Source organism: Heterodontus francisci, chromosome X, assembly GCF_036365525.1.
Source record: "Heterodontus francisci isolate sHetFra1 chromosome X, sHetFra1.hap1, whole genome shotgun sequence".
In the NCBI taxonomy this organism is placed as follows: Eukaryota; Metazoa; Chordata; class Chondrichthyes; order Heterodontiformes; family Heterodontidae; genus Heterodontus; species Heterodontus francisci.
In genome coordinates, this window is record NC_090421.1 from 5,287,747 (window position 1) to 5,301,440 (window position 13,694).

General features: G+C 41.7%; 1 protein-coding gene across 16 annotated transcripts in view; it reads left to right on the plus strand.

Annotated features, from left to right (window-relative positions):
- Positions 1 to 13,694, plus strand: part of ikzf4 (IKAROS family zinc finger 4) — a 233,941-nt gene that overhangs the window by 36,929 nt on the left and 183,318 nt on the right. For 5 of the 16 annotated variants that reach the window (XM_068024612.1, XM_068024603.1, XM_068024604.1 and 2 more), the window contains exons 1-2: positions 3,846 to 5,162; positions 6,896 to 7,137. The exons of 1 other annotated variant lie outside the window; for it this stretch is intronic. Coding sequence is in view for 12 of the 15 variants with exons in the window: in XM_068024603.1 (XP_067880704.1) it covers positions 7,133 to 7,137 (5 nt within the window). In the remaining 3 variants the exon portion in view is untranslated. Of the gene's footprint in view, positions 1 to 3,845; positions 5,163 to 6,895; positions 7,138 to 13,694 lie in introns of those variants that run through there. 10 more of the 16 variants (XM_068024610.1, XM_068024608.1, XM_068024617.1 and 7 more) reach the window with 5 other exon arrangements.

Genomic DNA, 13,694 nt, shown 5'->3' on the forward strand with positions numbered 1-13,694 from the left:
GCAATATAGACTTAATGGCACAATTCTAAAGAGTGTACAAGAACAGAGGGACTTGGGGCGGGGGGGTGTGGGGGTGCATATGCAAAGATCTTTGAAGGTGGCAGGACATGTAGAGAGAGTAATTAGCAAAGCATATGAGACCTTGGGCTTCATAAGTAGACATATTGAGTACACAAGCAGGGAAGTTATGCTGAACCTTTATGAAGCTCTCAGGCCACAACTAGAGTACTGCATCCAGTTTTGGTCACCACACTTTAATAAGGATGTGAGGGTCCTTGAGAGGGTGCAGAGGAGATTTACCAGAATGAATCCAGGGATGAGGTGATTTTATCTACAAGGTTAGGTTGGAGAAGCTGAGGTTGATCTCCTTGGAGCAAAGGAGATTAAGGGGCGATTTGATAGAGGTGTACAAAATTATGACCGGTGCAGGGCACAGATGGACACATGGCAGCATGATATCCTTGCTATAAGTGAAACTTGGCTTAAAGAGGGGCAAAAATGGCAGCTCAACATCCCCGAATATAGTGTTTTCAGGCAGGATAGAGAGGGGGATAAGAAAAAAAGGAGTGGGTGTAGCGTTACTGGCTAAAGAATCCATTACTGCTGTGAGGAGGCATGATATGCTAAATAAATCATCAAATGAGGCCATATGGGTAGAGCGCAGAAATAAAAAAGGGACAGCCACACTACTGGGAGTGTACTATAGACCCCCAAATAGTGAGCGAGAACCAGAAGAACAAATATGTAGGCAAATTTTTGAGTGCAAAGACAAAACGGCAATAATAGTTGGGGATCTCAACTACCCTAATATCAACTGGGATACAAACAGTGTGAAGGGCACAAAATTCTTGAACTGCATTCAGGAGAACGTTTTTAGCCAGCACATAACAAGCCCAATGAGAGGGGGTGTAATTCTAAATTTAGTCTTAGGAAATGAAGCTGGGCAAGTGGGTGAAGTGGCAGTGGGTGTCTATTTGGGAGATAGTGACCATAATACAGTTAGATTTAGAATTATTATGGAAAAGGACAAAGATAGAACAGGAGTAAAAGTTCTAAATTGGGGGAAGGCAAATTTTACAAAGCTGAGTGGTGATCTGGCAAAAGTGGACTGGATACAGCTACTTGAAGGAAAATCAATGGCAAACCAGTGGGAGGCATTCAAAAGTGAGATTCTATGTGCACAGTGTAGACATGTCACCACAAAGAAAAAGGGTGGTACTGCCAAAACTAGAGCCCCCTGGTTAGATAGGGTAAGATAAAACAGAAAAAGAAAGCTTATGACAGGCACAGAAAACTTAATACTTTAGAAAGCCTAGAGGAGTATAGAAAGTGCAGGGGTGAAGTAAAAAAGGAAATTTAGGAAAGCAAAGAGAGCACATGAAAAAATATTGGCAGGTAAAATCAAGGAAAACCTAAAGATGTTTTATCAGTACATTAAGAGCAAAAGGATAACTAAGGAAAGGGGTAGGACCTATCCGAGATGTACAAGGTAACTTATACATGGATGCAGATGATGTGGGCAGGGTTTTTAATGAGTACTTTGTTTCTGTCTTCATAAAGGAGAGGGTTGATGCAGATATTGTAGTTAAAGAGGAGTGTGAAATATTAGATACAATAAGCATAATGAGAGAGGAAGTACAAGAGGGTCTGACATCCTTGAAAGTAAATAAATCACCAGCGCTGGATAGATTGCATCCCAAGTTGTTAAAGGAAGCCAGGGAAGAAACAGCGGATGTGCTGAGGATCATCAAATTCTCACTAGATACAGGTGAGGTACCAGATGATTGGAGGTCTGCGAACGTTGTACCATTGTTTAAAAAGGGTGCGGGGAATAGGCCAAATAATTATAGGCCGGTCAGTCTGAACTCCGTGGTGGGCAAATTATTAGAATCAGTTCTGAGAGATAGGATAAACTGTCAGTTAGAAAGGCATAGATTAATCCGGGATAGTCAGCATGGCTTTGTTATGGGAAGGTCATGCCTTACCAACTTAATTGAATTTTTTGAGGAAGTAACAAAGAGGATTGATGAGGGTAGTGCAGTGGATGTTGTCTACATGGATTTTAGTAAGGCATTTGACAAGGTCCCACATGGCAGACTGGTCAGAAAAGTAAAAGCCCATGGGATACAGGGGAGTGTGGCAGGTTGTATCCAAAGTTTGCTCAGTGACAGGAAACAAAGGGTAATGGTCGACGGATGTTTTTGCAAACGGAAAGCGGTTTCCAGTGGTGTTCCACAGGGCTCAGTGTTGGGACCTTTGCTGTTTGTGGTATATATTAATGATTTGGACTTAAATGTGGGAGGCATGATTGGGAAATTTGCAGATGACAAAAATTGGCCGTGTAGCTGACGGTGAAGAGGATAGCTGTAGATTCCAGAATGATATCAGTGGTTTGGTTGAGTAGGCGGAAATGTGGCAAATGGAATTCAGTCCGGAGAAGTGTGAGGTAATGCATTTGGGGAGGCCGACAAAGCATGGGAATACACAATAAATGAGCAGATATTGAGAGGGGTAGAGGAAGTGAGACACCTTGGAGTGCATGTCCACAGGTTGCTGAAGGCGACAGGACAGGTAGATAGTGGTGAAGAAGGCATATGGAATGCTTTCCTTTTATTGGCTGAGGTATAGAATACAAAAACTGGGATGTAATGCTGGAACTGTATAAAATGCTGGTTAGGCCACAGCTGGAGTATTGCGTACAGTTCTGCTCACCACATTACAGGAAGGACATAATTGGTCTGGAGATAGTACAGAGGAGATTTACAAGAATGTTACCAGGGCTGGAATATTGCAACTATGAGAAAAAATTGGATAGGCTAGTGTTGTTTTCCTTAGAACAGAGGAGTCTGAGGGGTGACTTAATTGAGATGTACAAGATTATGAGGGGCCTAGATAGAGTGGACAGGAAGGACCTGTTTCCCCTAGAGGAGAGGTCAATTACCAGGGGGCACAGATTTAAGGTGATGGACAGAAGGATTAAAGGGGACGTGAGGAAAAACCTTTTCACCCAGAGGGTGGTGGGTGTCTGGAATTTGCTGCTTGTATCAGTGGTGGAGACAGAAACCCTCAACTTATTTTAAAAAGTAGCTGGACATGTACCTGAAGTGCTGTAACTTGCAAGGCTGCAGACCAGGGATTAGATTGGGTGACTAGTTTTTTCAGCTGGTGCAGACACAATGGACTGAGTGGCCTTTTTCAGTGCTGTAACTTTTCTATGGTTCTATGGTTGGTACAAGGACCAGGGGGCACAGATTTAAGTTTTTGGCCAAGAGGTGCAGGGGTATGTGAGGTAGAACTTTTTAATGCAGTGAGTGGTAATGACCTAGAACATGGTCATGAACAAGAGTGGTGGAAGTGGGGACAATCAATAATTTCAAAAGGAAGTTGGATGGGCACTTGAGGGAAATAAACTTGCAGGGCTGCTGGGGAATGGGACTGACTAGATTGCTCTCCAGGGAGCTGACATGGACTCCTTCTGTGCTGTAATGATTCTTTGAAACAGTGCCATGGGATATTTTACAACTGTCTCAGAGAGAAGCCGGGGCTTCGGTTTAATGTCTCATCCGAAAGACAGTGCAGCACTCCCGAAGTGGTACATTGAAGTATCAGCCTAGATTTTTGTGCTCCAGTCTCAGGAGTGGGACTTTTAAGTCAGAAGGTTGAGAGTTCGAGACCAGAATGCTACAAACTGAGCCATGGCTGACACCATTAGTATAGCCCAGGTCTAACTGTTAACTCTGAAGTGCAGTAAGTTACTTGCTGCAGAATATGTGGAATGCTTACCATGTTCTCCTATCATCTCAGAAGGTGTAAAAATACCACACCACTCGACCACTGTTAAAATGACTTGTCCAGGCTTATTTACAGATAAAATAATACATGAAAGTAGAAAGATCAGCAATACATTAACAGTACAGTAACCAAGTTTACACTAAAAAAAATAAATTGGGTTGATCAGTTATAACAAATACAGCATCAGTAGTTTTTACAACTCCTTCAAAATACAGGCACTTATGATACATATTTCAGATTTCTTACAGAGCTCCTATTATTTCCTTAATGTATAAAGGTGCCATAAGTAGGAAACTGGGGATCAAGTGTCATGAATTATAACGAGGCTTTTTCTTTGAAGATCAAACAATTTTTTTCAGGCAATGGCAGTTTTAACAATTCAGTCAACAAAGGCCTGCAACAGGCACATTTCCTCAGCTTGGTGATTTTAACACTTGCTCATAATCAGACACTAGTTTTCCAGCTGCTCCAACACACCAGGAGGGTTGTAAGTAACAGATTCCATTGGATGAAAGAGAGCTTTCTTGCTGTGAGTCAGACTAAGTGTTTCTGAGCATCAGAGCCTTTTTAAAAATAAATTACTCATGTCTGTTTGAGAATTGCCACAACTTTAAACTGTTTGGTAGAAGGGGAACAATTGATGGATCTATTTACCATATTCAGGAATCAGATTTATTTGTTGGCTGGGTAAAATCTAAACTGTGTTTTTAAAAAAAAACCTCAGTATTGACTGACAACATGTAGCTGACCTTTTTATTTAGAAAGAACTTGCATTTCTCTAGCGTCTTTAACATCCTCGGGGTGTTGCAAAGATCTTTACAGCCAATGAATTACTTTTTGAAGTGTCGTCACTGCAGTTATGCTAAGAAAACAGTTATTTCCCTGGGGCTTCCACCCTTCGCCCGCCGAAGTTATGGCTGATGCTTGAGAGAGCCTTGTCAGAAATTCCAAAGGATTAAGTACTGCTGCAGAATTATTCGGTGAAAGAGCAAAAATGTAATTGTAGCACACTTCGGGAATCGTGTCTTCATCAATGCAAATGTATTGAATCTAATCGGCTTGAATTTTGTATTTATAAAATAGAGCACAAATCACAACTGACTAGGTAGGTGCAGATTAAAAACAAACTCCTTCATTGTCGCAAAATCCTGCCATTCCCTCCCTAACAGCACTCTGGGAGCACCTACACCACAGGGACTGCAGTAGTTCAGAAGGCCTATCACCAACTGCTCAAGGGCACCTGGGATGCCTTGCCAGTAACACCCGCATCCCAAGAATGAATTAAAAAAAAAAGTTTGGCTCGAAATCTTGGAATGAGAAATTGCTAAGGAAATATGTGTACTAGTAGATCTTCTGTACTGTTGCTCGTGGTGAGTTGGAGGATGTTGCTGTTTCATAACAATAAGGATATTCTGTCATGTAATACATTATGTAAAGAAAGAAAGGCCTCGGGGCATCCCAAAGTGCTTTCCATCCAATTTAAGTACTTTTGTAATGTAGGAAATGCAGCAGCCAATTTGTGCACAGCAAAGTTCCACAATGTGATGATGATGAGATCATCTGTTTTAGTGATGTTAGTTGATGGATAAATATTGGTGAGGACACTGGGGAGAACTCCTCTGTTCTTTGAAATAGTGCTATAAGCTCATTTAGTTCCACCTGTGAGGGCAGATGGGGTAACCGATGTCGTATCCACAAGGCAGCACCTGACAGTGCAGCACTCCCTCAGTACTGCACTGGGGTGTCAGCCTAGATTATGTGTTCAAGTCTTTGGAGTAGAATTTGAACCCACAACCTTCTGACTCAAGAGGCAGGAGTGCTAGTACTGAGACATGGCTGGCACTGTTCTGTCTGTGCGACTGATGGTATGCGAGATATATCTGATTAGATGAACTCATTGTTTAGCAGAATGGTGGAAGGACAGGGGTCATGGAGGCAGTCCTGTGCTTTCATAGGGCAGGAAGCATCCTTCTGGGATTTGGTAGCAGTGGTGGAAGTGCTGTGGTATAGCAGCACTGTTTATGGGAATATGGCATTTGGAAGAACGAGGGTGAAGGTGGAAATGATCCCTGTGATGGCAAAAGGGTCACAGACAAGGTGAGTGTTGCACTACAGGAATTACATGTGGGTGTATCATTCTCCCATTTTAGAAACGAAAGCTGGACAAATTGCATTTGAAAACTCTTCTATCTCAGTTAGATATGCAATGGAGGTGCAAAATTGAAACCCCCTCTCTCCTTATATAACTGATGAATTGCAGAAAAATCTGAAAGGATTGGATAAAGTTAGACCACCTGTAGGGGTGGTTGCTCCAATTGCCTGCCTCTCTTCTGTGGTATTGTTTGCGCCTGGGTGGCCCTGGAGAGGGAGCACACGGAGTCTGCTAGTACACTAGATGTCTTCTGCAGGTGGGCACTGCGGGGATTGGAGTGTGTGGGTGACACAGGCAATGTTATTTAAATTTTCATGTCTTTTTTTATGATTTGGGTCTTATTAGTTGTGCCCCTTTAAATAGGGGGGAATATTTGTTCGATCCTTTGATGATACTGTCTTTAAGTGTTCAATTTTCAGAGGCTGTTCCCAATCTTGTTTGCATTATCGATATACCAAAAAAAAAATTGTCTCATTTGGTAAGCTTGGGTTGTAGGTATAGATGTCTGCAGAACTACCCCAGTAGTGGGTGCTGTCTGTCTGAGTGTGGGGAAAATACAATGTAGAGGGAATTCCACAGCATATTGGGCAGGGATTCTAACTGACTTGGAAGTCTGATTAAAATGTAAGGCTAACCATGAAGGACAGACAAAGATATTCTTTGTGTTTTGATATGAAATAAATTCGCTGTTGTCCACTTCCTGGCCAATGGTGTCAATCGCCTTGCTTTACTACACTACTCTAACTCAATTTTTTTTATTGTTTTTCATGATCCGAACATAATTAATTTCACATTTTGTTTCACGGTAAAGGATATATTTTAAATATTCACTTGAATGATTCAGTTAATAGGAGTAAACGGTTGTAAAAGCAAAAAAAAATTGGATTTTTCAGTGTCTTGGGAGAAATGATTAACCGAAGTCAAACGAAATTTCAATTTGGTTTCCCCCAGGCCTCATCGCTGGTGGTGGTTCCTATGACTATCAGTGTATCAGCAATCTGCTCGCTGGCTTTGTTGCCGGTAAGAATCGATGTGGTGACGCTCGGCTGCTCGTCCTGGTAGTGTTATGAATCGGTTTTTTGTCGTTCTGCTCGCTTCCCTGTAGCTCGGAAGTTATGGCGGAAGTTGTTCGCTGACTGGAATTCAATCGCTCGGAGCCAATGCTGCTGTACCTGTAAACGCTAATTTATGAGGTAAAAACCGGCTTTTATTCCGTTTTGAAGCGAATGTTTAATTCCTAAACCCAACGGTGCATAAAATGTCGGCGTGCGTCGCGCTGTCAGGAGAACGATCCCGCGGCCTATCGTTTATTCACTATTATGAGGGAGGAGGAGGGGTTCGTTTTACAAATCTGCCGCCTTCGGTAATAAACCCAGCAAGCTTTGATTGCCATTTTTTCGGTGTAAGAAAATATAAAAATAGAAATGTAATTTTAAACTGCCTGGTTTTCGAGACGTTTGTCTCCTTTTCTCAGTCAACCGCACCTGCTACCGGAAGTTCCGCCTATCCTTCGTGATCATTGGCGCCTCCGGGGAATTTCCGCCTGCTGATTGGACGGCTGTCCTGCCGATCATCCAAGGGGCGGGCCGGTTGGCGCAGTTAAGTGAGAGTTTGCAATAGGTTCATAATAAAGAGAATGTGAATCTAATTTGGTGGAAAGTGAGGTTCGGCTCCAGTGGGATTAAAGGTGTTGTATCGTATCAGACTAATCACCCCACAAAATCTGCTGATGTCCTATTATGACTGAGTCCTATAGCGAGTGCTGCAGGTGTGTTGATCATGAAGATCCACCTCAGAGAAGTTAAAGTGTGATCTCTCTTTATTCCACGGTCATTGTTCAAACTGGACAGAAAAACCATTTGCAGAGGCTATTTGTGGTGGTTGCTTCATGTATGTATTTTTCCCCTCTTATTCAGTTGCCTAGAATGAGGCCTTTTGTGTGATAGCACACTCCTCGCCTGTTGACAATACAATTTTAAACCCATTGTAGAATAGAATCAGAATTTGACTGGTAAATGCAACATAGGCGATTGCACATCCACGTTCTAAATGGTGACAGTGTTGTCAAAAATATCTGCAGAATGTGAACGAAGATATATTGTAGTTCTGGTGTACTGGTCACACCAATGTAAAAGATGAATCCCCATATGTCCAGGGTAGTTCTGAATAAATTGTGTGAAGATGTGACTTGCATACTGCAACTGTATTATGATAAATATGCTCTCCAGAATTTGTATGCCATTAGAGTAATGGAAAGCTATGAAAATATAGTCTTGTCTTCTGATTTTTAAACAGAAGTAATAGAGTTATGAAATATCAGTCCTGACTTTATGTTCCTGAAATGTGACCGCTTGCCCTAAACTAAATAGTTCTTTTTGATATTAATTGAACAACAATTTGGTTAAGTACTATTATAGCTTGCAATGGCAGAAAGGAGCTAGAATGAGCATTGAGCATATTCTGTTAATGGTGGTGACTGAGATATCAGCTACTGAGGTATGTGCCTGCATCACGAGTGACTTATTTTCTCTAAGTTCGTAAAGCTCTTTGCCACTTATGCTGCACATATTTTTGAGTTGCAAATGTGAGAGTTCTTTAAATATAGTTTTTAAAAATATGGTTCACCCATCTACATCATAGTGTTGCCTAGATAATAAAGGCAGGCATCTCATTTGCTTCCAGACTCTTCCAATACCACTATATAACTTGCTGTTAGGTGGTGTGAAAAAGACCCTAGTTGATTTGTCTTCTGACTTTGAAATAACTTTCTTTTGTTTGTACCTTTACCCTGGAGCTGTTGCCTCCTATTGCCTGACTGGAATCAGAAATGGCAGTTGTGAATCTGTTATACTGTGTTCAATCAGCAAGGTTGTTGTAGTGTTGGAAGAAAATACCCCTGGGTTCAAAATAAATGTAGTTCCTTCTCCCAACCATAGGGAAGGTATTAAAATGATGCTGGGTGTCTTGTTCTTTCTGTTGCTGCCAGAAAATGTAAAAAAAATTGTGCAAAACCAAGATCAGCAATGACTAGGGTTTAAGCATTGTAACATGACCTTAGTAAATGCTCACTGCAGCATTATGTAACTGTTACAAGATGGCTACTTTGGGAGTGCTGGGTTACATCTCTGTATAACCTTTTCTTGTATTGGTGTGCTGTAAGGCCTCTCTTAACAATGCTGAAAATTTAGCTGACATCTTGGAGACATTGGTGTATAATATTTTCATCTTGTTCCTGAAACATTTTCCTTCTTTGCAAGTATATTGGCTGCATTCTGATCTCTGAACTCCTAGCAGTAGTGTTTTTTTTCTCTCAAGTGTTAGGGTTGAGAGTGCATAGTGGTTAAGGTTGGCAGTAGTGGGGAAGGATTTTCCACAGATGTGGTTAATGTTGGTTTCTACTTGGTGTAGTTCAAGGACTGATGACCAGTTTACATTAGCACTTGAGTCAGCTAGCTCTGGGTGCTGGTCTGCATTGTTGTGTGCAGGAGCAGCAATTTGATGACCATTTGCCTCATTGATATCCCTGTTGCCAAGGGACAAGGCACTGCATTTCAAAGACTGTCTAGGGTTGCAGCAGGACCACGTGTATACTATATAAATGTTGAAATAACACTCTGAAAACTGTAAAGTCTATGTTTTTGTATCCTTTATCGGATTGATCTGTAAGATGGTCATGTTGCATGGAGTTCTAACTTGCTACTAGTGAATGACTTTTCTTTTTGACTCTTTTCTAGTTTCTGTTGCCCTCGTCATTCCAATTTTGATTTTTAAGCTGTAAATCAATCCAGCATGGTGGATTGGAAGTTGAGACCAAGTGTATTCTTCAAGTGAAGTAGGGTTAGATTGGGTGTGTTGGGGGTGAAAGGTGTAATTTGACCTGGATGCACAGATGTAATTCACTCTCCATTTTAAAGTCATAGATTTTGTTCTTTTTATATATTTCCATGATTTTCTACGTCCATATATTGATAAACTTGTCGTGCTGAAGTTACACATTCCTGCTGGTGGTGCACTGTGGCATCACCATTGGTGAAGTGTAAATACAGTGTGTTAAGTTTACATAGGCAATTTCCATTATAAATATGGTAGGAATTTATCATGGGAAAAAAGTTGACAGGAAGTGTGTGCAAATGTATTCATATATTTTTGCAACTGGAAAGGAGAATTTATTATTGGCCATGAATATCATTTTAAATTTACTGCATTAAAATTGTCAGTATTTTTAAACCAGTGAATTGCCTTCGCATCTTGATATGCAGTACATTAGAACAGTTTTTTTTGAAAAGTCATGGACCTAAAATTTTAACTCGTGTTTCCAACAATGTAATTTTTTTTTCAGATTTTGATTTTTTGTGTTAATTTACTGCCACTTCAACTCCAAGAATGCCCACCTTGACGTTCTCTTCTCCTTTGGCATGATTTTTGTCACTTTTTTTTAACCCCTCCTCTCAGCCAGTCACCTGCATTGCTGTCTGTTTCCCTTCTTGCATTTGATCATGTATTTGCTAAAATACTATTAGTCACATCTCTCAGCAACTGGCTTTGGCTCCAACTCTGATGAAAGGTCAGCAACCTGAAAGGTTAACCTTGTCTTTCTCCACAGATGTTGCTTGACCCTCAGTGTTTCCAGCATTTTCTGTTCGACCACTTTTTTGGTTACTTTGTGTCCTCCAATCAAAACCAGTTCTTCAAATGATTACATTGCAGTTGATAGACTGTTGTGATACTTAGCAACAGCAACATGAAGTTTGCTCAAAAACCTACATCTTAAACTGGTACAAAATAAACCCATTTCAGTGATTTTTTTATTGTATTAATGGCATACAGTTAACTTCAGTGAAACTTGATCAAGGCATACAATTCCAATAGAACAAAGCACTTGCCTTACACTCTAATTGTATAGAATTCCAATGGCCCAGAGCATTTCCCATTGTATCGAACTCCTGATCCATGCATAAAATGTTTCTTCCACCACCCCCCACCCCTAACCCTAATCCCAGTTTTCTGGGTTTAAAATCTCAGCATTGCTACATTTTACCCAGAAACATGTTTTAAAAGTCTAATCAGTTTTTTTGTGGTATTTTTGTTTGAATTTTTAAATGATTAAATGGGCTGTAGTGTGCAGACTTGCAAACTATTATCTCCATTTTATCTGGACTTCCTGATCCAAACATAACATTTCTCTGCAAACTGGTTATGTACTTAAGTGGATTCATCTGTGGCACAGTGGGGGTTTCATTATACTGATGAATCTATTGAAAAACCGTTTGCAGTCCTGTTCCATGCATACCATCTTTTTCAGCAAGTAGATCAGTGCCATCTGCATGTATAAGCAAGGGAGCTAGGAACTTAGTGAATTTTTAGGTTTAACAGTTTTTTTTAAGAACATGCAACTGGCATCTATATAGTGCTTTTAATGTAGAAAAAGCCCCAAGGCGTTACCAGGTAAAAGGGCCAAAGTTGGAAAAAGTGGTGTTGTGACCAAAAGCTTAGTCAAACTCGTGAGTTTTAAGTAATATCTAAAAGGAGGAGAGGGAGATGCAGAGGCAGATGGGTTTACAGAGGGAATTCCAGAGCGTGGGGCTTCAACAGCTGAAGGTGGAGGTGGAAGTACGTCTTTATGGTGGAGAAGATAACAGATCAGAAGCTCAGCTCTGTGTCGAATAGGATGTTGAGGTTGTAACCCAAGACAGAGAGGGGTGGAATTGATGGCTAGGGTACAGAGTTTGTGCTGGGGGCTAACGATGATGGCTTTGGTATTCCCAATATTTAACTGGAGGAAATTGGGGGCATCCAAGACTGAATAACAGACAAGCAAAAGGAAGGTGTTGCGACCAGGTGAGAAAGGTGTCTAGGGGTCTTTTGCCGTCTTCACCTGGTCTTATTGTAACAGGGTTTTATTTTTAAACACATTGTGTTTTGAGCTCCCCCTTTGTGAATCCTTGTTCACAGCTTTCCAATTATAAGGCAAAGAAACCAACACACCAGGTTTTCTCAGGTTTAAAGGAGAACAATGAAATTTGTTAAAACTTAGACTTAAACTCTAATATGGTTGACGCCTGCGGATATACAACATGCCCACGCAATGTGCGCATGCAAATAGGGACAGAAAAGAGAAGAGGAAAATATAGTAGAGAGGGGTTTGAGGCACTACCAGAAAAGTTTCTTGTTTGCTGTGCTTCGAGCTCATTTGATTATAGGTAGTCTTGCTGTTCGTCGGGGCCCGTGTTGTTAAACCTTGTTCGCGTAGGAGACATTTCTCTCTTTGAGGTTCACATGTTTTCACAAGATTCAGTTCTGTGGGAAAGAGATGGAGGGAGGCAGGACTGGAGAGGAGGTTCTGCTGCAACTGGAAACACGCTGCTTTCTGAGTTCAAACACACTTTTTGAGGAGGTTCTGTTCCAACCGGGAGCGCACGGCTTTCTGAGTTCAAACGTACTTTTCTCCAATTTAAAACTCTCAGTTCCAACGTCTGCAACAGCCAGTCAGTCATGTGACTAAAACTGGTCTGACCACTTCTGTGTATTGGGGAAACAACGACTGGGTCCCCGTTGTTCCAACACTTGTCTGTTACTATGCAAATGTATTTTCAGCCAGGATTTTGCAATTTTAAGTTTTAATGTTCATGTGGTGAAATCAGGTGTGCCTCAGGCTTGGCAGGTGGGGGGTTTGCCTGACAAAGGGTTGAAAGAGGTGGTAGAGCAGGGTGTTTTCAGTGTAATTATGGAAGCTGTCTGCATGTCTTCAGATGATGTTGGTAAGGGACAGCATGTAAATGAGGAAGAGGAGGGAGATCAAGGACTCCAGAGGTGGAAAGAGAAGTCATTGCTGGAGATGGTTTGGCTATGTTTTGATAGGCGAGGGTGGAAATCAGTGAGAGCAATTCCACTGAGCTGCATCATGGAGGAGAGGATTTGGAAGAAGGTGGAGCAATCAACCCTATCAAAGACTGCAGAGAAATCAAGGAGGAAGAGGAGGGGAAATGCACCACAGTCTCAGGATGCTGTTTGTGACTTTGATTATGGCTCTTTTGTTGTGGCAGGCATGAAAACTTAATTGGAGAGATTCAATCATGGATTTGTGGGAAAGGTGGGCACTGATTTGGGAGCCTTTGGAGAAGGAAGGGAGATTGGAGAGGGGGTGGTAGTTTGCAACAAGAGGGAGTCGAGAATGGGCTTGTGGAGGGGGATAACTGTGCTTTTGAAAGGGAGGGGGACAGGACTTGAAGTGAGGGAACCATTTGCAATGTCAGTTTGTTTAGAGGCCAGGTAAGAGAGTTGGGTGGTCAGTAGTTTAATAAAAATGGAGTAAAGGGAGGCAGTTAGATCCGTTCGTGGTCAGTGTGGGTTGAAGCACTTTGGAATAGCAGAGTCCAGGAAGTCAGATACTCGCTGAGGCTGAATTGTGAGAATTTGGTCCCTATTCCTGGTCGACTGCTGGCTGGCAGTTTGGTGACCTTCTTTACCTTAAGTACCACATGAGGGGGCGAGGCTGATGTCCCCCAAGTGTAGTAATGCACAAAACAGTGGTGATAGCAAATACCCTTGGTACATCCCAATGCTGCCACTCCCTAGAAACAGTCTCTAGAATTGTCCACAAATCACTTTCAGGTTCTCCTTTGAATGCAGGGTGCTATGTCTTATCTCTTTGGCCTCCTTATCTCGAGAGACAATGGGTAAGCGCCTGGAGGTGGTCTGGTTTGTGAAGTAGCGCCTGGAGTGGCTATAAAGGCCAATTCTAGAGTGACAG